The 23,215-nt window shown below is 37.8% G+C and overlaps 2 protein-coding genes across 2 annotated transcripts in view; one reads left to right on the top strand and one right to left on the bottom strand.

Annotated features, from left to right (window-relative positions):
* Positions 1 to 4,940: 4,940 nt before the first annotated feature.
* Positions 4,941 to 5,282, top strand: LOC145684568 (protein CFDP2-like). Its single transcript, XM_081756960.1, has one exon. The coding sequence runs from the start codon at positions 4,941 to 4,943 to the stop codon at positions 5,280 to 5,282; it is 342 nt and encodes a 113-aa protein (XP_081613086.1).
* A 5,864-nt stretch (positions 5,283 to 11,146) lies between these two features.
* LOC145685698 (congested-like trachea protein) overlaps positions 11,147 to 23,215 on the bottom strand; it is a 61,498-nt gene continuing 49,429 nt past the window's right edge. Inside the window, exons 3-5 of the mRNA XM_081758140.1 lie at positions 19,801 to 19,885; positions 17,267 to 17,445; positions 11,147 to 11,555 (exon numbers count right to left, since the gene is read on the bottom strand). Of these exons, the coding sequence (XP_081614266.1) occupies positions 11,376 to 11,555; positions 17,267 to 17,445; positions 19,801 to 19,885 (444 nt within the window). The 3' untranslated portion in view covers positions 11,147 to 11,375. The remainder of the gene's footprint in view (positions 11,556 to 17,266; positions 17,446 to 19,800; positions 19,886 to 23,215) is intronic.

The raw sequence follows: 23,215 nt of genomic DNA, 5'->3' as shown, positions 1-23,215 counted from the left end.
GAGGTTGTTTTATTTAAGTCAATAAGTTGGGAGTACTGCTTATGTAATAAATGTGTTAAGCGATTTGTTTTAGTCGGTCATTAGTATTTTTTTAATAATAATAATACAAAAAGTTTTCTTCAGCCTCGAGACTGAGAGTTCGGCGCTAAGCATCGGTACATAATACACTAGGGGTCATTCCATGTGAAATCAACCAAGCCCAAAACCTCATGTTGTCAGATTTCGATGAAACTTGGTGTACGTGTAGACTCCTATGAGAGATGATCATCCACTAAATTTTAGCCCTGTACCCATTGTAGTTTCAGTGCACAGGACGGTAAAAAACGGACAAATATATTTTTTGTAGAATCTTCTTATCTTCAATTGGTCATATCTCCGTAAATATTGAGCTAGAGAGAAAAATTGCATGCCATTTTGAAGAGGAAAGAATAGACTACAAGATATGTCAGGAACATTTATTTGAAAATCAAATTTTTCGGGAAAATTTTGGATCAGTCGTATCTCAGAAAGTTCCCATTTGATTTGCTTGAAATTGTGTACCAAGGTAGCCCCATATGTCCAGCATAAGTGTGCCAAATTGCAACATGGGCCAAGAATGGGTCTGGGGTCTATAATGATTTTTGTGTGACCATGTCGGGAGAGACACCTGGGGTGCCAATAGCAACTTGCCAATTTGTCAGTACTGGTGAGGTAAGGTGTAACTGACATAGCAGTAATGTTTTTCTGGTGCAATCTGTAATTCAGTAATCCTATGGAGATCATTGGAACATTCCATTATCTACGTCAGCTGCTCTGGAACGGCTCCTACTTAGTTCCTTCCTGCACTTATTGCACACCTTGCTCAGACTCTGAGCTTTGAGTTGTGAAGCCAGTTCTGCCATTCACGCTTCTGCTGATATAATGGTATCACCTAAGCAACAATACAGCTTTTGAATGCACACAGTTACAAGTAATGCTGCACCTGGCGTACGGGACTATCCACTACTGCCAGTCGGAAATGTGCTGTATAGTCTGAGATCTCACTAGCTATGTTTGAACACTATATAGACACTTGCAGCTAGACTTGTTGTCCAGTATAGAACTAAGAGCTTACTGGCATGCAGTGTCAATGTCCTCTTCTTTTATACAGGTAACGAATCTTCTAGAATGTTTACATACTGAGGCCAATGCAATGTACTACGATTGATAATGGAATGTTCCAAAGATCTCCACAGGATTACTGAATTAAAGATTGCACCAGAAAAACATTAGTGCTAGGTCAATTACATTTTATTTTACTAGTACTGATAAATTGCCAAGTTGCCACATTGGCACTCCAGGTGTCTCTCCCAACATGATCACATGAAACGCATTGTAGTCTCCAGACTCATTTATTCTTGGCCCAAGTTGCCATTTAGCACTCTTATGCCGGACACATGGGGCTACATTGGTACACAATTTCAAGGAAATTAAATGAGCACTTTCTGAAATATCACTGATACAAAATTTTCCCGGAAAATATTTGATTTTCAAATAAATGTTTCTTACGTATCTTGTAGCCTATTCTTTCCTCTTGAAAGTGGCATATTATTTTTCTCTCTAGCTCAATATTTACGGGAGATATGACAGTTGAAGTTAACAAGGTTCTATAAATAACATCAAATGTGTCAATTTTTTACCACCCTGTACTCTAAAACTACAGGGGGTACAGGGCTAAATTTGGTGCATGATCATCTCTCATAGGGGCCTATATGTACATCAAGTTTAATTCAATTCTGAGACGGCTTTTTTTTTTCTGAAAATTTGGTTAATTTCACATGGAATGGCTTGTAGTTCTTAAATCAATTGAGTTTGGTTTCATGTTATTTCCAATGCAGGTGAAATGTCTGTGTTATCAAATATAATTTCAGTGCAGTGGAATAACTGCTAATAGAATGGAAAATATATTGAAGAAAGTTTATTATCTTGGTAATAATTTTGGTAAGGAAAGGCATTTTAAGTATTCCAGTTGTAATGTTCTCATTTTGCCGACCCTAATCGGGTTGCACCTTAGGCGAACGCCTAGATCACTTGCCAATAATGCGCCGTGTTTTTGACATTGAGACAAAGACAAGCAAATACAGCGGTCTCGGTTGGTTGGCTGGACTGAGATTGAGCGCCCCTTTCAGTATCAAAGCTATATGAGCCGTGGACCTAACGCGATTGAAACTGGATGAGTTTCCGCCGGGAATCGAACCCGAAACTCCCACACCGAAGACATGTACGCTAACCATATAGCCACGAAGGATTTTCTCTCAAGGTTTGAAGTGTATAACAGTTAAAACTATGTTGCCTTTTGCCGACCCTAATCGGGTTCTACCTTAGGCCAACGCCTAGATCACTTGCCGATAATGCGCCGTGTTTTCGGCGTTGAGACAAAGAAAAGAAAAAAGCATGTTGCCTTTTGCCGATCCTAATCGGGTTCTACCTTAGGCCAACGCCTAGATCACTTGCCGATAATGCGCCGTGTTTTCGGCGTTGAGACAAAGAAAAGAAAAAAGCATGTTGCCTTTTGCCGACCCTAATCGGGTTCTACCTTAGGCCAACGCCTAGATCACTTGCCGATAATGCGCCGTGTTTTCGGCGTTGAGACAAAAGAAAAAAGCAAACACAGCGATCTCGATTGGTTGAATGGATTGGGGTTTAGCGTCCCTCTCAATCGTGGACCTAATGGGATCCGAACTGGATGGGCTTCCGCCGGGAATCAAACTCGAGGCTCCCACGCCATGGAAGATTGTAATATTGCTTTCCCGCTACTGGACCTATCTTTTTGGTATGTGCTTTATACTTTTTTTTTTTTTAAGTTAATTTTCTACTTGTTTCTTCTGTCTCCAAGTTGTACGGATTGATGATGACACTGGGGATCCTGAACTCTATGACGTGTATGAAAGTTTGTTGTGCTTTCGTTGCCTTCTTTATTCTAACTTGTCCATGGATGAGATCATTCCGCACATTGGTGTACCGCTGCTCAGAGCCAGAATGAAATACAGCAGATGTCAGATGACTACTTAAAACCTGAATAAGGAAGATCAATCAGTATAACAGAGGAACCATAAGAACAGGAACTGGCTGATATTTTGAGATCAAAGTCTTTAAATTTTCCTTTAGGAAGAAATGTAGATAAGGCTTAAGATCCAGAGAAGATTCGGAAAGCGGAAGAAATATCTAAGGAATCAAAAATGAAAGAAGCAGGAAAAGTTAAGCACAGAAGGAAGAAATTGGAAAAGATGTGAACTACAAGTATCTGTTAAGTTAGGATGATCCTGAAGTAGAAAGCCTCATGGAGATTAAACGGGAATCAGGTTTAAGAGTTGAAGAAATGGAAAGACAGAGAGGATATTGAATAGCGATAGCTGTCTATTGCTGAAGGCAGTCAGACAGGAATTCCGAGCCAGATGAAAAGATTGAAATACTAATAGAAGAGGTAGAAAATGAAATGAAATCTTGAGTTTTACATTCCATGCATATGCCGGCTACACTAAAGGAGACGGTGATGATGAGAAATGAAACAAATGATGGAATGAAGAACGTGGGATGAAAACGGGAAACCCCCCAGAAAATCCTCGCGTACGGTGTCTGTTCACCACAAAGCTCATTTGGCGCGAGTTGGGATTCAACCAAGGACCCCATGCACCAGAGGTGAACGCTCTACCACTTAGGCACTGCGACCCATAGAAGAAGTAGAAGTAAAGGGGTTGGTACTCAGCATGGTGGCTAAGAAAAAGAAAAAAAAGGACAGTCATTTTCGGTAGCCCGGGACGGATGTTGAGAGGTTGAAAGTGCTATGGAAGTGTTTAAAAGAAATCATCATATTAATCAGACAAGGTGTTTGTAAAAATGGAACTTTTCTTATTCAGTTGTTTATAGTTAGTTATGGGTTAGAATGTTAAAGAAAATAACGTTGAAGTACAAAGATATTTAACTCGTTGGTGAGGGCTCTATTATATAACATAACTAAGATATCACATCTTATATCAGAATTGCTGTGTTATGATAAGGGTAGTGACAGTAATAGTAATATCTACCTGCCACTTGGGAAAAGTTTATCTCTTTAATAATATTCAAATACGGCGCATCAGAATACGCACTACTATTATTTGTAGTGAATGATAAATAAGTTTCTGTTTTTAAGTTTTGTTACAAAAAGAGGTGGTGATGATTGATGAGAGAATAATCTAGGAGATTGAGGATCTTAATTACCAATAAAGTAAACAAATGACAATCTGCACGTTGACCTTAAGAATCAGGCAAGGTTGATGTGAAATAAGTTCCGATAGCTGCAGGCTAAATTCAGAAGTAGATCAAAATTGAGGCTAAATTCAGAACTAGATCAAAATTGATTTAGTGTAATTTAATTTAATTTAATTATACATGCCGATGTAAGGCTTATCCGTGTGAAAATAATAGAGATCTTAACTTTCCTTTTCCTCAATTCAGAAATTAAGAGAACATGTATTTTGATTTGCTTACATAATCCTCTCGATATCATCACCTTGCTGCGGGGGGAGGGGGATTGTGTGCTCTAATGATCCCAAGCTGGAGGTAATCAAAGGGCTTCCCATGCCGGACAGATCATTAGGGGTAGAAGCCAGCCGAAGAGAGATATTATGGTAGTGGGCAGCAGCTCTACCATTACCACACTGAGGCTGAAGATGGTTGACATCGGCAAGCCCCAGATGTGGACAAAAACAGGCAGGGGCAGGACGTCCTCTCTGGCTGTTTCACTGCGAGATGGAAGGACCTGGGACACCACCACTTTACTCAGTCCCTAGAAAACAACATAAAAAGAGAAATAAGAGAATGTAATGTGAGGGAATACGACACTATTGTTACACAGAGGATCGTCCCCGGCAGTGGAGGGAAACAAAGCAGGGCCTCCTCGGTCATCATTAAACGAAACCCCTGCAGAAGAAGAACCTGGAATGTGCGATCGCTGTTACAGTGTGGAAAACCTGAAGAAAGAAATGGAACGCATGGAGATAGATATCTTGGGAGTCAGCGAAGTTAGGTGGCCTGATGGAGGAGAGAAGTGGAGCGGGAACTTCAGACTAATCTATTCAGGAGCTGTAAACGGTACAGCAGGAGTCGGTTTTGTCTTGAATAAGAAGATAGCACAGAAAGTTATAGGCAGCTGGAGATACAATGAAAGGATAGTAATGATGAAGATAGCAACAGAACCGAGGAGTATGACGATAATTCAAGTATATATGCCTACATCAAGCTATACAGATGAGGAAGTAGAAGAAACCTATGAGCAAATATAAGTAGTATTGATGAAAGTTCAAGACCAGGACAATCATCACGGGTGACTGGAACGCAGTACTGGGCCAAGTAAAAGAAGAGAATGTAACTGGGAATTTCGGCCTAGGAGAAAGGAATGCGAGAGGCGCATGACTAGTTGAGTTCTGCAAAACCCATAATCTGACTGTAACAAATACTCTCTCCGAACAACCATTAAGAAGATACATATGGACAAGACCAGTAGACAAAGAAAGATATCAAATAGACTATATACTGGTCCGACAAGCATTTAGAAAACAAGTGAGGAACAGTAAGAGTTACCCAGGAGCAGACGTTGACTCAGACCATAATTTAGTTTTGATGAAGAGCGAACTCCGACTAAAGAAGAAAAGAGTGGTAGCACCAAACAAAAGATGGAACACAATCAAGCTAAGAAGAAATAAAAACACGAAAAGGGAATTTGCAAATGCAACAGATAAAGAGACGTCTAAGGTAGCTTTAGCAGATGATGACATCGACTCGAAATGGGAAGCTATGAAAGCAGGGATTTTAAAAGCAGCCAACGAGCACATAGGAGGAGAATCAAGAACCTCATATAAACCTGGATAACAGCAGATATATTGGAAATGATGGAAAAAGGAAGACAGTTCAAAATAACAAACAAAGAAGAGGAATACAGAAGATGTAGAAATCATATGAACAGAGAAGAAGGCCAGAGAAAACTGGATAAGCAACTTGTGCGAGGAAATTGAGGAAAATATAGTCAAAGGCAACACAGAAACGGCATATAGAAAGATTAGAAAACAGTTCGTTGAGAAAAAGAAACGCACATATATTATCATAGACAAGGACGGAACGACACTAATAGAAGAGGGGCAGATAACAAGATGATGGAAGGAATAAGATTGAAGAACTCTACAAAGGAGACAGAGTGAACGAAGAAGAGATACAAAAGGAAGAACACGTTGATAAAAATGAATTAGAACCACCAATTTGGCAATGCTTTGGAGAAAATGCAACATCAGGGTGTCTACTGGAATACCAGAAACTAAATTCATGACTTTTTCATGACTTTTCATGACCTTTTTGTTCAAATTTTCATGACCATGGCGATAAAAATTTACCATTAGTAATAATAAACCCCTACCATCAGTGGTGCATCGGTTAAGATGAAGATCACATTATGTTCTTATTTGTCTAATGTACATAATGTCGATTAGCTGACAACTAACTTTAAAATGCAAGAGCAATTTAAAAGGCAGTAAACAAATTTTTAATTGCGGATCAAATATGGGTTTAAGGCTTACCAGGTTCTATAGATTTTAAAAAATCTTGTGAACAGTCCCGTTACATTCAGCTAGGTTTTTTATCTGCATTTTATGTACTCTGAATTCTAAATTTATAATTTTCGTTTACAAGAAAAGACTGATTACGTAAATATACAATTCTTTTCCATCGTGTCATATTTGAAATTAGCGTACATAAACATACTGATAAGACTTACAATTTGTTCATAATGGAACCTTCATCCTGGATGGGGTCTAATGCCTTCTTTCTTCTCTTTTTTCAAGGGTACTTTTACAAATATTTTTTTTCTCACAGTCTGCATACTACTATCACATCAAAACTTAAAAAAAAAAGTGAACACAAAAATGGACATCTTGATTGAATATCACAAGTTCAACTTCTTTTTCAACGAGTTAATTTGAACATCAATTCCATCAAGTTCTGAAGTTTCTGAGTTATTGAGAGATTTACGTTTTAGTTCCAAACATTTTAAGTCTTTCAACATGGTGCGTTTTGCTTTCTCTTGTTCTTCGTAGGTGTCTTTTTGCCTTTTGAGGACTTCTCGCCTTCGTGACGATGCATTTCGCACAGATAGTATCAAAGGCTTTGTGACTGCAACGGCCTTCACACCACCTGCTGCTTGGATTCCACCATACACTGACCGCTGAGCAATGAGAAAGTGTTCTGCCAGATTCTCTAAAAGGCATTCCTTGTTGACAGAGAAGCACCTTTCTACTGCAGCATTACCATGAAATAAGATCAGAAGTTGCTTGAAGAATTTCAGTGTAGCTGGTTCAACAAGGCTGGTTTCGGTGATCAGCTTCATTAAGTATTGGTCAAGTTTATAATCTTTCCTGGACAATGAAGGAATAACATACTCTGAGATTTCAGATTTTCATGACCAGTTGGGTAAATAAAGGACTTTTTCATGGCTTTAATGACCACTAAGCAAAATATATGACTTTTTCATGACTTTCATGACTTTCATGACCAGTAGACACCCTGAACATGGTAAAGCTCCAGGAATAGAAAAAATACCAACGGAAGTGATTAAGAATCTCGGAATAGAAACAAAGAAGAAACTATTTAATCTTATTACTGAAATGTACATCTCGGGAAAAATACCAAGACTTCGATAAAACCATATTGGTACCTATCCCAAGAGGAAAGGCGCACGGAAATGCGAAGAACACAGAACGTTAAGTTCGCTTTCGCATACATAAAAAATACTGTGCAAAATTATCGCACAACGAGTGGAAGGGAAAATCGAAGAACGGCTATCGGAGGACCAATTTGGATTTAGAAGAAAAGGAGGAACAAGGGAAGCAATACTTGGGTCTACGGTTGATCATGGAACAGCACATCAAAATAAACAAACCAACTGTGATAGCATTTGTAGATATAGAGAAAGCTTTTGACAACGTAGATTGGAATATCATGCTCAGAGCGTTGAAGAATCTGACGGTGGATTACAGAGACAGAAGAATAATATACTAATTTCACAGGAACCAGACACCTGTTGTAGGAAGAGATCAGAAAGAAGTAAGAATAAGTAAAGGAGTAAGGCAAGGATGTGGACTTATATATCTCCTGTTTAACGTCTATATAGAAGGGGCTATGAAGAAATTCTTTGATAAAAGCGAGAAAGGCGTAAAAGTAAATAGCCAGGTTAGCACAATAAGGTTTGCTGATGACATAGCACTGATAGCTGAGAACGAAGAGGACTTTGCGAAGAAGCACTTTCAAACTTGAACGACCAACTGTAAAAAGAAAACATGCAAAATGAAGATAAATATGAAGAAACCCAAAGTGATACAGTGCACAATAGCAGGACAGGAAGGGAGAAACGTATGGCTAGTGAGAGGGAAAGTCGAAGACGTTAAGACGTTCCCCTATCTAGGGAGTCTAATATCCTCGGACGGAAGAAGTGAAAAAGACAGCGCAGGCTAAATAAGCATTCAATAGGAAAAAGAGGGCTGCTAACATCAAGAAAAGTGTCCTTGGACGGTTCGAAAACGATTTAGTAAGACTGGTATGGAGCGTGGCGCTTTTCGGATCAGAGACGTGGACATTGAGGAAAGCTGGAAGCATTTGAAATGTGGTGTTGGCGCAGAATGCTGTGCATATCATGGACCGAAAGGAAAAGGAATGAAGATGTACTAAAGGAAGCTAATAAAGGACGACAGATCATGAAGATAATAGGAAGAAGAAAAAACAGCATGCTCGGCCATCTTATTCGGCATTCCGATTGCATCATAGAGGAAAAGGCAGAAGGAAAACCAGGAAGAGGAAGACCAAGGATAGAATATCTAGATGCAGTTATGAGGAAGAGACCTTATCAGAGAGTAATACAGCTCTTCCAAGAGAGAGAATAGTTTTAAAATTTCCATGTTACCCACCAACCTATGGTTGAGATGGGAAAGAAGTACTCTCATAAACGCAGCAGCAGACCACAGTTTTCAAAACTGGCAGGGCACCACCACTTATCCTTACATACATTAAACACTAGCGAATTGGATTATCTTCGTGTTGCGAAACGAGGCGCTGGGGTTGAATCCGAGGCAGAACATCTCACTTCTCTCACTGTCGCTCTTCCGTATAGTTGATGCGCTGCGGATGGCTGAAGGACACTGGATTCTGGTGACCTTGGTTTGTAGCTGATCGTCGACATTCTTGGGACCTCTCTCCTCTAGAACTGGAGACTGACCTCAGCTGTTCATCATCCTCTTTCGGGGTCGTTTTACAGTATAACTGCGTAGTGGTCTAGAAGGTCTAGTCGATGACAGATCCCATGGATTTCTCTCTTATTCGTAGGCTGAGCACTTCTGAATGGCTCGAGCTACACAAACAGCAACCTCGGCGTGAACTGTGCAATTGAAGAACTGGTCTTTCTAACCATTAGTTTTTATGTGTCTGTATTTCCGTGTTTACTAATGTTCATTACCAAGAAAGTTCGCGGTTAGTGGAACATCCGTGAAATCTGTTTTGCCTTTAGCCTATCCCTATAATAACTCTTATTTCTAAAATACCACTGTTCGCCGGATATTCTTCCCTTTCTGATGAAATGAGACTTCCTTAAAATTAAACAGTTCTCGTAAAAACTACAATTTTGAGTATTCTAGCTTATTGCAAACTATAATTAGAAGTCAAACTTAATAAGTAAGAAAGAAAATACAGGTTCGGCATTTTGATTCTCATGGCTTTTTCTCTTGAATGTGGAAGATCAGACCGTACTAAAAACGACAACCTTTTCCGAAAGTGCTTCCTTTGTTCCTAAGTGGCGTTGAAATTATGACGATAACAGTTTTACATAAGGAGCTAATTTTACATTCATTTGTAGAAAGGTGGAAAATGTCTGAAGCAGTTTATTTTATTTCATGCATTATAAATCTAAATCAAGCCATTCTATCTCACTTTACAAATGCGACTTCCAATTGGTTTTGGAACTTCAAACTACCACCATATGCGACTTTCTGCCATATTTCTGTTGCAAGACTGTACGTGTAATATAAGCAGAGATAAAAAATCCGCTATGATTTAATAGCTTCACCCCGTATACCGTATTTTTTAACCCTTTTTTTTTAAAGGTAAATTATAGACTTTCAGTCAAGCAGCTACAGCACCATCCCTATTTATCCTAAGATCATGGTTCGTACCTCATTCTCTTTAGAATAGAACAGACTTTCAAACGGCACCATTCACATTTCCCTATCATGTTCCTGAAGCGGGAAATTTTGAGAAATCGGGATTTTTTAAAATTTTGACCCCTTCTGGACCCCCCCTCCCCCCGTGTTAACGCACATATCTCAAAATCAACTAAAAATAGTACTAGGCGTGTTTACAAAATTTCAAGCTTCTATTTTGAATAGTAAGAGCGAGGAAAAATATTTACCAATGACCCCCACAATGCCCCTGATTACTCTAAAAGACTCGGATGTAATATAAAAAATTTCCTGAGACATCCCTATTTATCCTAGGATCATGGTTTCTGCATCATTCTCTTCAGAATGGAACAGCCTTTCAAACGGTAGTATTCACATGTATCTGAGACGGAAAATCGCGAAAAAGGGATTTTTTGTTAAAAATATTATTTTCTTTTTGTTCCTCTGGACCCCCCCCCCCTCCTGTTTTAACGCAAACATCTGAAAAATCGGAAAAATACTAAGGGGTGCACTGAATGTGTGTGCAAGATTTCAATCTTGTATGTGCAAAGTAAGCCCGCCAAAAATAATCAAAATAGGCCTAACAAAAAATTCCTTTGTTTCAAGTTATGACGTCATCACACCCTATGTCCCGGCGTGAAAGCATACTTAACATGTTCTACCATGCCTCTATGCTTGAAAATAAAATACTGAAGTAAAAAGCTTTATTGGTATTTTTTAAATCAAATAATGAAGACACTACCCTAGTACCGAAAAATAGGCACTAACACTTAAAAGGGCTAATTTTTCCTTTCTGAAATTTTCTTAGCAGGGAAGTAAGTTTTTTCCTTTTTGTTTAGTATCAGTACAAAATAAATAATAAAATTATAAAGGCAATTTAGTAAAAGGCATTCAGTAACTTGATAAAAGGTTCAATTCTGTTTGGTAAATATCCCAAATAAAACAGTATATCAACTAACTTTATTTTCTTTAACTCAACGTAACATACAAATACATTCAAATATTCCCTAAGTTTTACTGATCACAGTTAGTGCAATTATGACTAGAATCTGGAGTGTCAATATAAAAATGCAAACACAACAAGATTTTGGTAGTTGAGCCTTTTCTTTCTTTTTTGTATTTGATAGCTTTAGAAGGCAGTGTTTTTTTCTTTAATTTTAATTAAAATCACAGCTCATTCGTAAAACGTGCCCCACTCAATTGCGGACCCTTCTTTTTTTCTTTCTTCTTTTTCTTCTTAGTGGCTGTGGAAGGCCCACCATCGTCTAGCTGCTCCACAGTCTGAACTTTCTTGTAAGGGTTCACATAATTAGGACTCCTCTCGGTAATGTTAAGCTCTTGGGCTACCTGCAAAGAAAAAACTATTATTCTAGCAACTGGTCCTCATATCAGTAAATAGAAACATCAGCAGTTATATCAATAGCAAACTCACAAGGAAACGAAATGAAATGAAATCTTCATGTTTTACGTCCCACGGTTATGCCGGGTAGGCTAACGGAGACGGTGATGATGAAAAATGAATGAAATGGTGGAATGAAGAGTGGGAGGAAACGGGAGAACCCCGAGAAAACCCACGAGTACGGTGTTTGTCCACCACAAAGTCCACATGGCGCGAGCTGGAATCAAACCAGGAACCCCAAGCACCGGAGGTGAACGCTCTACCACTGAGCCACCGCGTCCCCCTAGGAAACGAAAACGAATGTCCTCTCTGGGTTTAGATGGTTGGTTGGACTTTAGCGTCCATTTCCAGTATCGACGCTGTGTGAGGACTTGGACTTGCAGCATAAATTTGAATCCGAACCTCCGTAATGCGTTCAAAGTTCGAGATTTTCCCACCGGCAATCGAACCCACTGGATTCGGGATTTAGTGATATCGATAGACAGTGCTTAGGTAGGCGAGGGCTAATTCGAAATGATTTTTTTTTTTCAATTTAACGTGCTACGATTATGCCCCTAGCCTAAGGAAGACGCATAATTATGGCAAGTGAATGTTGGTGGAATGATAATATGGGAGGAAACTGGAGTACCCAAGAAAACCCACGAGGACGACGACGTCCACCACAAGCTTACTTGAGCGCAGATCGAATCAGGGACCCCCGCTCCAGAGGTAAGCACTCTGTCATTGAGTTACCATACCTCCTATTCTGAGTCCAGCCTTTCGGACAGTGATTCCCAAATTTTTCTTTGCTTTCCCGGGTTCGATTCTCGGCAGGAGCTCACATGGTTCGGATTCAACGTTAATCAGTAGGTCAGTAAGTGACATTAAACTCAAAATCAATCAATCTTCTTTGCTTTGTACTCCTTGCTGCATGTTTTTTACAGATTGTGCTCGTATTTTGATTAAACTTTTTTTTTATCATTCCCTTATATCTATCATTACCCTTAGGAAAACTCCGAGTGTTCAAGGCATTTGAACTGTGTTTAAAAATCGGTGAGGAACTGGGTAATATTAGTTATGAGTTGCATTTGTGCATTAAGTTGATACTTACTGTTCTGTTATATCACATCTAGTTACAAGATTTATCATTACTATCATGATACAGTAAAATGTCGCTATAACGAATACCAGTATAAAGAAATGTTCATAATTGAGTAATTATTTTTAAGACCCTTCCCTTTTTCCCTGATGATATGAAGTGTGAACGTGAAATAAAAGCAAGGATAGGAATGGCGAAAGAAGCCTTTAGGAGGAAGAAAATACTATTTTGTGGGACCTTGAATAAAGAGTTAACAAAAAGATTCATAAAATGTTTCATGTGGAGTACTGTACTGTATGGGTCAGAAACATGGACATTACGTAAAAATGATGAAAAATGACTGAAAGCTTTCGAAATGTAGGTGAGAAGAAGAATGGAGAAAAACAGCTGGATCGACCGGAAAACGAATGCAAGGGTGTTAGAAATGGTGAGGGAGAAAAGAACAATTTGAGATATTACTGAAAAGAGGAAGAGAAATTGGTTGGGACATTGCCTAAGAGGAACTGTATCATTGGAAGGGGGGGGGGGAGCGTGCTAAAGGATATAGTGGAAGGAAAGAGAAGGAGCTACAATTAATGGATGATATCAAAATAGAAAAACTGTGCATGAAGACGTAGAGATTAGCGGAAGACCGTGGAGAATGGAAGCTTCTCAGCTGCGGCAAGTGACCTGTCAATAAAGACAGAATACCTATGATCATGATGATGATTTAATGTGTGTTAAAACAATTCACTTCAATTTTCCACTTCCCGTATAACGAATGAGACTTTCGTTTGTTTTTTTCTTCTTATAATTAACTTGAGTTTTTTAAAAGTACAATTCAAACTCATCGAATTTTTATAATATGCTGTGATGGTGTGGAACACAAAGAAATGCCTCAAAGCAATTGGCAGAGCTTGACTGTTGTGCAGGCAACGAACATGGCATGTAGTCCTCAAGATTTTCTTATGTCACCAACTGATGTGCCAAGATTGTGTGTTATATTCATATGCAGCGGTTGGCGGCTATGTATCTTGACAGTTTTCTGTGTTTGGGAGTGTTAAGAGCCCTAATCACTGCGAAATTAAAATACGGCTAATTTTATAGTAATTATGTAATATCTTAAAATAGATAAAAGATAATTGAAATGTGGAACAAGAGCGCGCTAGGCAATATTATTTTGCATGAGGTAGCGTTATCACGAGTCACCTTGTATCTTTCCGTTTGCAGCCAATTTAGAAACGCGAAAATAAATGCCGATTTTGAAATCGAACGCAGATAAGTGAGTCGTGGTAACGGTATCTCATGTTAAAATAATATAGTCTAAGACGTTCTTGTTCCATATTTCGATGATTTTTTATCTATTTGAAGATATTACATAATTACTGTAAATTGGCGGTATTTTAATTTCGTCGCGATGGGGCCTCTTCCGAAAATCAAGTTCCAGAACTTTGTGTACAATGTCAGATTTGGTATGCTGAAAAATTAGGAGAAACACTTCTTGCAATAACTGTACATTATATTACTTCCTATATACAATGTAGTTTTCTTCTTAGCTAATAAACACTACGCTCTTTTGTCTATACGTTCATATTGATGTAGTATAAATATAACAACAGGAAGTGGATATAGCAATCAGTGAGTTCTTAAGAATTGACATATTTCACTATTACAAAATTTCACTATTAATTTCGGAAGTCCATAATATTTCGTTATACTGGTATTTTATTGTATTTTTTTTTCTATTCAGAAACTATTCTATTTCAGAAACTAAGGTTACAAGGCCGATATTTCTGGAATTTTGTCTGTTATAGAGGAATGAGGAGTGTGTGGTAATTATAACGCATGGAGTTGGCAACTGTGCAGAGCTTCATTCATCTGCCACCTACGGCGCTAGTTGTAGGTAAACACAAAATGGCGACTCGTTTGAAAAACTGGTCTCGCGAAGAAGTCCGCTTAGTTATTCGATTTCTGTGGGCGAAACCTGTAACTGTGGCTAAAATTCACCGGCAGCTGGTACAGGTTTACGCAGACTGTAATGTTTAGAGTGTTTAGAGTGTTTCAGCATGTTGCAGAGTGGTATTGAAAGTTTGCGGCTAGTAGAGAAAAACGTCACCGACGAGGGGCGCAGTGGCCGACCCAGCACGACATCAACAGATCTGAACACAGCTCGCGTGGAGGGCTCGCTCAGGACAACATGAAGATTCAAGCGACTTTCACCTATTCCTGCACTTGAAGGAGCAGCTAGAAGGCCGTCGCTTCACTTAAGACGAGGAGGTGAAACACTTCGTGACAACGTGGCTGAACACGCAAGGACAGAATTTTTACCAGGAGGGATTCTTCAAATTCATCCCACGATGCGAGAAGTGCCTCAACCGATATGAAGACTATATTGAAGTATAACCTAATGTATGTACTATCTTTTGGCTGTATTGGTTGTATGAAATAATATATACACGTTTCATTGTAAGCTTTGTAACCTTACTTTCCGATCACTTTTCGTATATTACAGGCTGATCCATATGATAATATATCATCAAATTAACTTATAACTTTTAAACAAATTACAATACAACACCCTCAATACTTAACTAGTTGTGATTTACTTATACAGTAAATGTGAGAAAATCATTTTATCACATTAAATGTTGGAAAGGTTAGGTCAGTTGATCTGGATGGCCATAGATTAGTTGAAATTATGTGGTCATCAAAGAATCTACTTATAAGTTGCATGGAGGTGTTGGATGTGATACATAACGCTATCTTCTTGAAACTATCCCTGGGACTAGCAGAAGGAAAAGAGATACAGGAATTGTCCAAGAAAACTTGATGAACTGTGCGAAATCATCAGAATAGTTGAAGAATTAGGAGATACAAGAAATGTCGAAAAAAACTTGACGAACTGTGCGAAATCATCAGAATAGTTAAGGACAGGAAATACAAGAAATGTCGAAAAAAACTTGAACTGTGCGAGATCACCAGACTAGTTGAGGGTAGGAAATACAAGAAATGTCCACGAAAACTTGATGAACTGCGCGAAATCATCAGGACTTGTTGAAGGATACGAGATGCAGGAAATGTAGAAGAATTCTGAACTGTGTGAAATCATCAGGAATTAAGTACATATTATTGTTCACAAACTTCAACGCATTGTACAATGGTATTATAGGCGTTACACGTTGCGTTTTACAAGCAAGGATTTAGGATTTAGATTTCTGGGCTTAGGGAAGGAAGAAAGCAGACTGGGATCTGTATGTTAGGAACCACCCCGGCATTTGCCTAGTGTGAATGAGGAAAACCCAGGAAAACCTCATTCAAGATGGCTGGCCTGAAAAGCTTTTTACACTTTATCGACCGAGTGGCCCCACCGGAAATCGAACCCGGGACCGCTCACACCAAATGCGAGAGCGTTTGCGACTACGCTACGCGGGGCCGTTTTACAAGCAAGTGAAGAACATTTCCAACATTTGTCGTGACAAAATTACTGTTCTAGCTACTGTTTAACTTATAATTTGCATCAGTTACTTGCATTTATTCAATAACTATAAGTTAATAAAAGGGTAAAGGCATGATTCATCCAGTAATTTATCTTTCCACACTTGAAATTTCTAAATACGTGGGTCAGTCAGAAAGTTACATACAATTCTTCGTAAATATTTTCGGTCAAAGACTATTTTAATGAAACTGTGTGACAACACTGCAGACATGTAGGTGTATCGTGTGACGTAGTGGCTTTCACGAGGCAAGTGGAGATGTTCTGATAATCAGTCGTAAACATGTCTCGACGGCTGTAAGTGGCGTCCAAATTGGAAATGTGTGCAGTGATTCGTTTTTTGTAGGCGAAAAGGTGTAACTGCATTGAAATTTATCGGCAGTTGCATCAAGTGTATGGTGAAAAATGCAATGTCACGTCAAGCTATCCCGAAGTGGTGCAACATGTTTGATAACGGACGTACAAATATTGACGATGCTGAGCGCAAGGGAAGACCGTCACCCTCCTTATAGCCCAGACTTTTCACTGTGTGACTTCCATGTGTTTGGTCCCATTAAACAGGAACTTTCAAAGCAACGATACCACTCGGATAGCGAGATGAAAGCTGCAGCCCAAGAAAGATTATCGGGCATTGGGACGGGATTTCTTTGCAGAAGACATAGAAAAACTTATACAGTCCGCAGCAAAAAACCTGCAACATGAGCATATAAGTTTTGAAACGACGAAGTCTTTTGCTCCAAAACAAGTGTGAAGGTGAGGACGCCGAAGTTTATCCTGGCATGATTCGTGCCACTTAGACGTTATGTTTTTTCCCTGGGCTGTTAGGCGTAGTTTCACAATGAACTTACATGCTCATGTTGCAGGTTTTTTTGCTGCGGACTGTACCATGCCTCGACAAATGTTTAATCAACGGAGGTTATTACGTTGAAAAGTAGATTGGGAATGGAACTTTACGATACAAATGAAGTTCCTGTAAAATTTCTATCCTGTTTTATTTTCTTAAGCAGTGCAACTAACTTTCTGACTGACCCTCGTAGTAAAAATATCCTAGTAGTAGTAGTAATAGTAGTACAAGAACTGAGACTGTACTAATCTTGTTGACTTCTTACCAAATTGATCAAGGTGGTCGTCTGAGTATCCAAGAGCCCTGTTTCATTACAAAATCCAAGGCTCCATCCGAACATCACTTCCCACTCGTGGTGTGAATGGAGAATTTCGTGGGTTATATCAGGCAGTCTTAACAAAATGTCCCCAAACAACGCAGTATTTTCAAGGATGTTGGACAAAGCTGAAATACACACAAAAATTAAAGTTACTATCCAGTCCATTGAATTCTTTCGACATAATATAAGTATGCATAATTCACTACAAAGGCACTCTAATACCGGTGATGGTTGTGTACTCTTTACAATCTTACAAGGATGTCATTTAGCCATCTGCACAACTTGATAGAAAAATGTAAGTACGAAACTTACTAATATTTTCGACAACTTAAATTTGTATTGACACTATTAGCAATACGCTCGAAGTACAGACATATGTCGACGCAATTGACAGTAAACACTACAGGCAAAATTTAATTAATTAAAAAAAAAAAAAAATAGACTTATCTCGTACGAGTCAAATGCTGTTAAATCTTTAAATGGAATGTGTGCATAATCATAGTTAATATATAAGTCGTGTGTTTTAAAGTTGAGGTTTCTGTTAGTCAGTTTCATGAGGTAATTTGTGTTACATGTTATATAGCATATACATATGCTTCAAACAGGAATTATTTTCTACTTTTAAAAATAATATACTAATATTATGACAACGCATGAATAATTTGTTGTATGAGTTAAATCGTAGTAAATATTACCAGATAATTTATCTAATTTATCACTATTCCCTAAAAAAAAGGACAACAGGAATGTGTTTCCAACAACTACAGGTATATATGTTAAAAAAAAATAAGAAAAGAACCACTTCTTACGACGAATCAAAATATTAAATGTTGTAGTATTATATGAGACGCAGACCTACTGGTTAACGTGGAATCCAAACCACATGAGCTCCCACCGAGAATCGAACCCGGGTCTCCTACGCCAAAGGCGCACTTCATGCCAAGGTCACTCGTAAAGTTCCGTACTTTGGTTAGAAATCGTGAAGACAGGTAGGGATACAAAGTATTTTCTACATTTTTGGTTTGAATTCCCAGTGTACACATGGGGTACGTGGGATGCTGTGCGAAAGGCAAAGCACGAGAAACTTGGACAAGTGTCAGCAGTCATCATGGACAAAACGAAGGCTTGTCGCGCAATAAAACTTTTACTTTACAGGGCAAATCTGCGAAGCAAATTCGTTAAGAATGTTCGATGTCTGGTTACGTTTACCCTTCGTATGAAACTGTGATGGTTGAAAAAGCCACGTTGTTTTGTTTTATGAATGACAAAGACTTAGACTGACAGAAATATGGGGTAAATACAGAACAATCAAAGTTCACACCAATTTATAGATGCGTCCCTTGACATACCAAAGTGTAAAACGATCCGACCGATTTTCGTAAAAATAGTCATAATATAAAGCACAATTCATAAAGAGTGAAAAAGTGAATTATTGAACCGGGACTCGAACCCGGGATCTTCGACATTTTGTAGCGATATGTTAACCACTACGATATGCCGAAGATCCCGGGTCCCAGTCATTCACTTTTTCATTCTTTGTGTGTCATTTAATTCGCATCTACAGAGGATCTGGTGTGAAAAAAAAAAAAAAAAAAAAAAAAAGTTGTTTCCTTCATACACACTTACAGTAGTTTCAAAAGTAACATTATTATCATCTCTATTCTATGCTTGAACAATTATATAACTAATGTACTTTGGGACAGATTCTCGGATCAAGGTTTTACCGAAAATCTACAGCATAATATGTTAATTTTGTTAAGAGAAAAACTTCTTCCCGACCATTCTTAAAATCTGGTTGACTTCTTGTGCAAACGTGCATTACAGGGTAACCACACAGTCCGAAATCAATTTTAGATAGCCTTGGGGCTTGCTGTCATTAAGCTAGTGGTGTCCGGTCAGCTTTTGACGACTATCTGAAATTGTATTCGTTCACATTAATGATAACAGAAAAATCAGCCACACATCAGGGAACATCCCTCCATTCGAACAAAATGGAACAGAACCAGAGTATGTTTAGTACAAAGGGTCCAAAAGCACGTAAAAAACACAAAATTTACAGGAGAAATGAATGATGCAAGTACTTAGACGTAACATAACGTAACCAAATCTAACTTAAACTAGTATAAACTAACCTGAACTAACTTAAACTAACCTAATATTAGTAGAAATAAGCGAAATTATACTATTTTTTTGGAAATTTATGCGGGACCCCTACAGTAATATAACATAACATAAACTAATCTAAACTAAACTAACCTAACCTAACCTACCTTAAACTAACCGAATGTGAACAGAAATTACCAAAATTGTAACATTTTTTAGAGAAAAGAGCTGGACCCCTTCTGCTAAACATAGGCCACAGAACCATTAGGCTGAACCAGATAATAACTGGACGTATACTTGAATTATAATACAAGATTTGTGGTCAGTAAATAATACCGCTATTTATTACAGACTTTCACAGCCTGTACAATACCTACCATCCCGCACATCTTCGTTCCTCGGAAAGCGGCTTCCTGGCATATAACCTGATCCTTCTAGGGTGACTCGGCTATTATGTATCACCTACAGAAAAAAAATACAGTTTTTACTTTTATTTATTTATCTGCCAATGTTTCAGATACAGATCGAAGTTCATTTTACGCTGAAACAATGTAAAATAAAATATATAAGAAACAGCATAAAAACAAGATGAAATTACAGAAATGTAAACCTTAATTAACCCGGGAACGGTCGACAGGTGAGCGCAGCGCTCACCCTGGTTTATGTTTTCATTTCAAAGCCGCCCTAGTGGGGTCACAGACTTGAGGCTCCGTCTAGCTATCTCTTGATGTGTCTTGTGTATGAGAGTCAAGTGTAACCTTTTCATTCTCTTCTGTTGGAGTAGCACTGGCCTTATAAATGTGATTATGCGTAATTTGTGAGCGCCGCGCTCACCTGTCGACCGACGGCTTGAGCGATTTTTCCGAGATCATGGACAACAACAAGGAGCAGATTCAGCTATGGTAAGAAAAAAAAAAAAAAAAAAGAAAGAAAAAAAAGAAAAAAAAAAAGGTACGATATTCTCCCTGTGAAGTGTCAATCTGTGGGAAGTACACGATCAGCATCTACTGGAAGTGTAATGGGTGACATCAAGACAGTAATGAGATATGGAGTAGAAGAGCGTCTTATTGAAATACCTACTGTTTGTATCAAGAGACATAAGTAGAAGATCTTTAATTTCATTAGAAATTTCCAACTCAAAATATGAATAGTATGAGCAGATGAAGAGCATATACTGAAAACTCGCTCTAATTATGTAAATATTTTTTTTTTAGAAAATGTAATTCTTATGTGATTATGATAATAAAAATATAATTTTATGCGATAATGATAATAAACTAATTGTATTGTTTATGGAACAACAGAAATTGATTTCACAAAAAACTTTGATAATGATATAATTTATAATAAGAAACGGTTTTATGTAAACGCATTATAATTTTATTTGCGATTTTATTTTATTAGTAATAATAATAATAATAATAAATCACAAAATGTCAACATTTAGAAATGTGCTTAAAATAAATTCCATATAAAGTAATAAGCAGCTATAGAAACGATTACATTGTAAGTGAGCGCCACACTCACCTGTCGACCGCTCGCGTCACAAATCAACTCTCGACCGTTCCCGGGTTAAATTGATATTATTCAGAGTCAAAACGTCAGTATTTGTCGGTAAACTAATACGCCAGTCTGAAGTACAAAGAACGCTGAACAATTTGAAGTCTGAGTGTTGTATGTGAGAGAACTGTGTGAGAACCCGGAGTGAGTCCATTAAATTAGCACTCCATAGTTTTAGCTACCATATTTCATAAGCAGTAATTCAATTAACACTAAATAAAAGGACTTCTGACTGTAAATATCAAAATCTTACTTTCCAAATCACCGTCTTTTCCTTTATAATGGAAAAATAATGTTAATTCAGTAATTAGTTTCTGCATCAGCAGTTTTGTTTCAATAAATTAACCAATTAATATTCTGCTTCAAACATATTCTATGCTTCTAAAATTAATAATTATTGTTCAAAAAGATTACAATTTATTTCGTTTTCATATATTCACCATCAACGGTGTTATACAATAGATGCACCAGACAACACGTCCCCATGTACTACAAATGCAGATTACATATACATGTAAGACGATACATGCTTAAATTGTTTGACATATTATGGAAATTAAAATATGTTCATGACGACAGTAGTGAAATACTATTATTATTGATTGTTCTTCATTTCAGAGTTGCTATAAGCTATGGTTAAAATTGCATATTTTGTATCTTGCTGAAGTATTTACTGTGGTAACCGCCGCCATTTGTATGAAAAGTTCTCCTCTTGAAAATTGTTTTTATAATGTATTTGACACGAACAAAACATCGAATTGCCTGTAATTGTAGTAAATTTTCGAATAAAAGAAATTCAAATTGATTAGTATATCAATTATAAATTACGCATATACAGGGTGTTCATTTATTATGTAACCAAGATCTACTGGGGAAATCCTCACATCTAAACAATTAAGGGTCTACACTACAGCGAAATTAAACTACCGCTAATTTTAGAGTTTTTGTGTGATATCTTCAAAACAAATAGAAATATTCGAAAAGCAGAAACGTAGTGAACTAGATAATATGAGTTTGCATGTAATACCTCTGCCATAATTTACCTATCTGCTTTTGGTATGCCGCTATTTACAGAACCCGCAGAAAATGCTAAATCTATCTACAGTTGCAAATCGAAAGCAGATAGATGAATTGTGATAACGGTATCACATGCAAAATCGTATTGTCTAGTTCACTACGTTTCTGTTTTTCGAATATTTTTATTTGTTTTGGAGATATCACAAAAAATCTCTAAAATTAGCGGTAGCTTAATTTCGCTGTAGTGAAGACCCTTAAAAAAGTCCATATGCACATAGGGCGAAAAACGCGTTGTTTCAGAGTTACGATATGCCGAAATCGAGAAAATTGTAAATTTAAGGCTGCCTAGCTCGAAAACTATGAGAGATATCAAGGGCGGTTAAAGAACGATTAGAGAAACACTATCTAAATACATGCGTTTCAGAGTTGGGTTGTACCGGTACACATGATTTTAGAGACAGAGATGGAAGAGCGGAACCTATACCGCAGCTCCCTCTATAAAATCCGTTGCGCCGATACGTCCCAACTCTGAAACATGGTTATTTAGATAGACATCGTACTAGTTTCTGTAATATTTCTTTAATCGCCGTTGATATCTCATAGTTTTCGAGCTAGGCAGCCTTAAACTTACAATTTTCTCGATTTTGGCATCTCGTAACTTTGAAACAACGCGTTTTTCGCCCTATGTTCTTATGGACTTTTTTAATTGTTTAGATGTGAGGATTTCACCAGTGGATCTTGGCTATATAATAAATGAACACCCTTAGTTATAGTGATGTCTGATCTTCAATCGTTTATCGATAAAACTTATTTTTGTAGATTAAATGTAGATTTGTGACAGTTCACTGTAAAATTGAATGTTATCTACTATGGAATGAATTTATATGTGTATTTCACTGAATGAGGGTTAAAGAACTATAAAATATGTGTATAAAATTTTAAAAAGGCACGCTAATCTCACACACACACGCCCCCATTCATCGTCCATTACGATTTGTCTTGTCTCGTCTTCTGCACTATTAATAATGTTCAATAGGCGCACCAGGTAACCATCAGTATTTGCTAGAATTGCAAAAAAGGGAGAACAATTATTTTCAGATAGTGAAAATAGTCACAGATTGTATAAAGTTCCAAGAAAGTAATATGGTTTCCATTCTTTAGTAATGTTTCTGGTAGCCGGTCTTCACTATGTGTACAACCTTTATCATAATTGCC

The sequence above is a fragment of the Thermobia domestica genome, chromosome 5, assembly GCF_964235325.1.
Source record: "Thermobia domestica chromosome 5, izTheDome1.hap1.1, whole genome shotgun sequence".
In the NCBI taxonomy this organism is placed as follows: Eukaryota; Metazoa; Arthropoda; class Insecta; order Zygentoma; family Lepismatidae; genus Thermobia; species Thermobia domestica.
The sequence above is the reverse complement of the archived record's forward strand: the minus strand, read 5'-3'. Positions and strand labels throughout refer to the sequence as shown.

Coding starts and splice junctions, on each gene's coding strand:
- LOC145684568 (XM_081756960.1), top strand. CDS start 4,941: ATGTGCGATCGCTGTTACAGTGTGGAAAACCTGAAGAAAGAAATGGAA.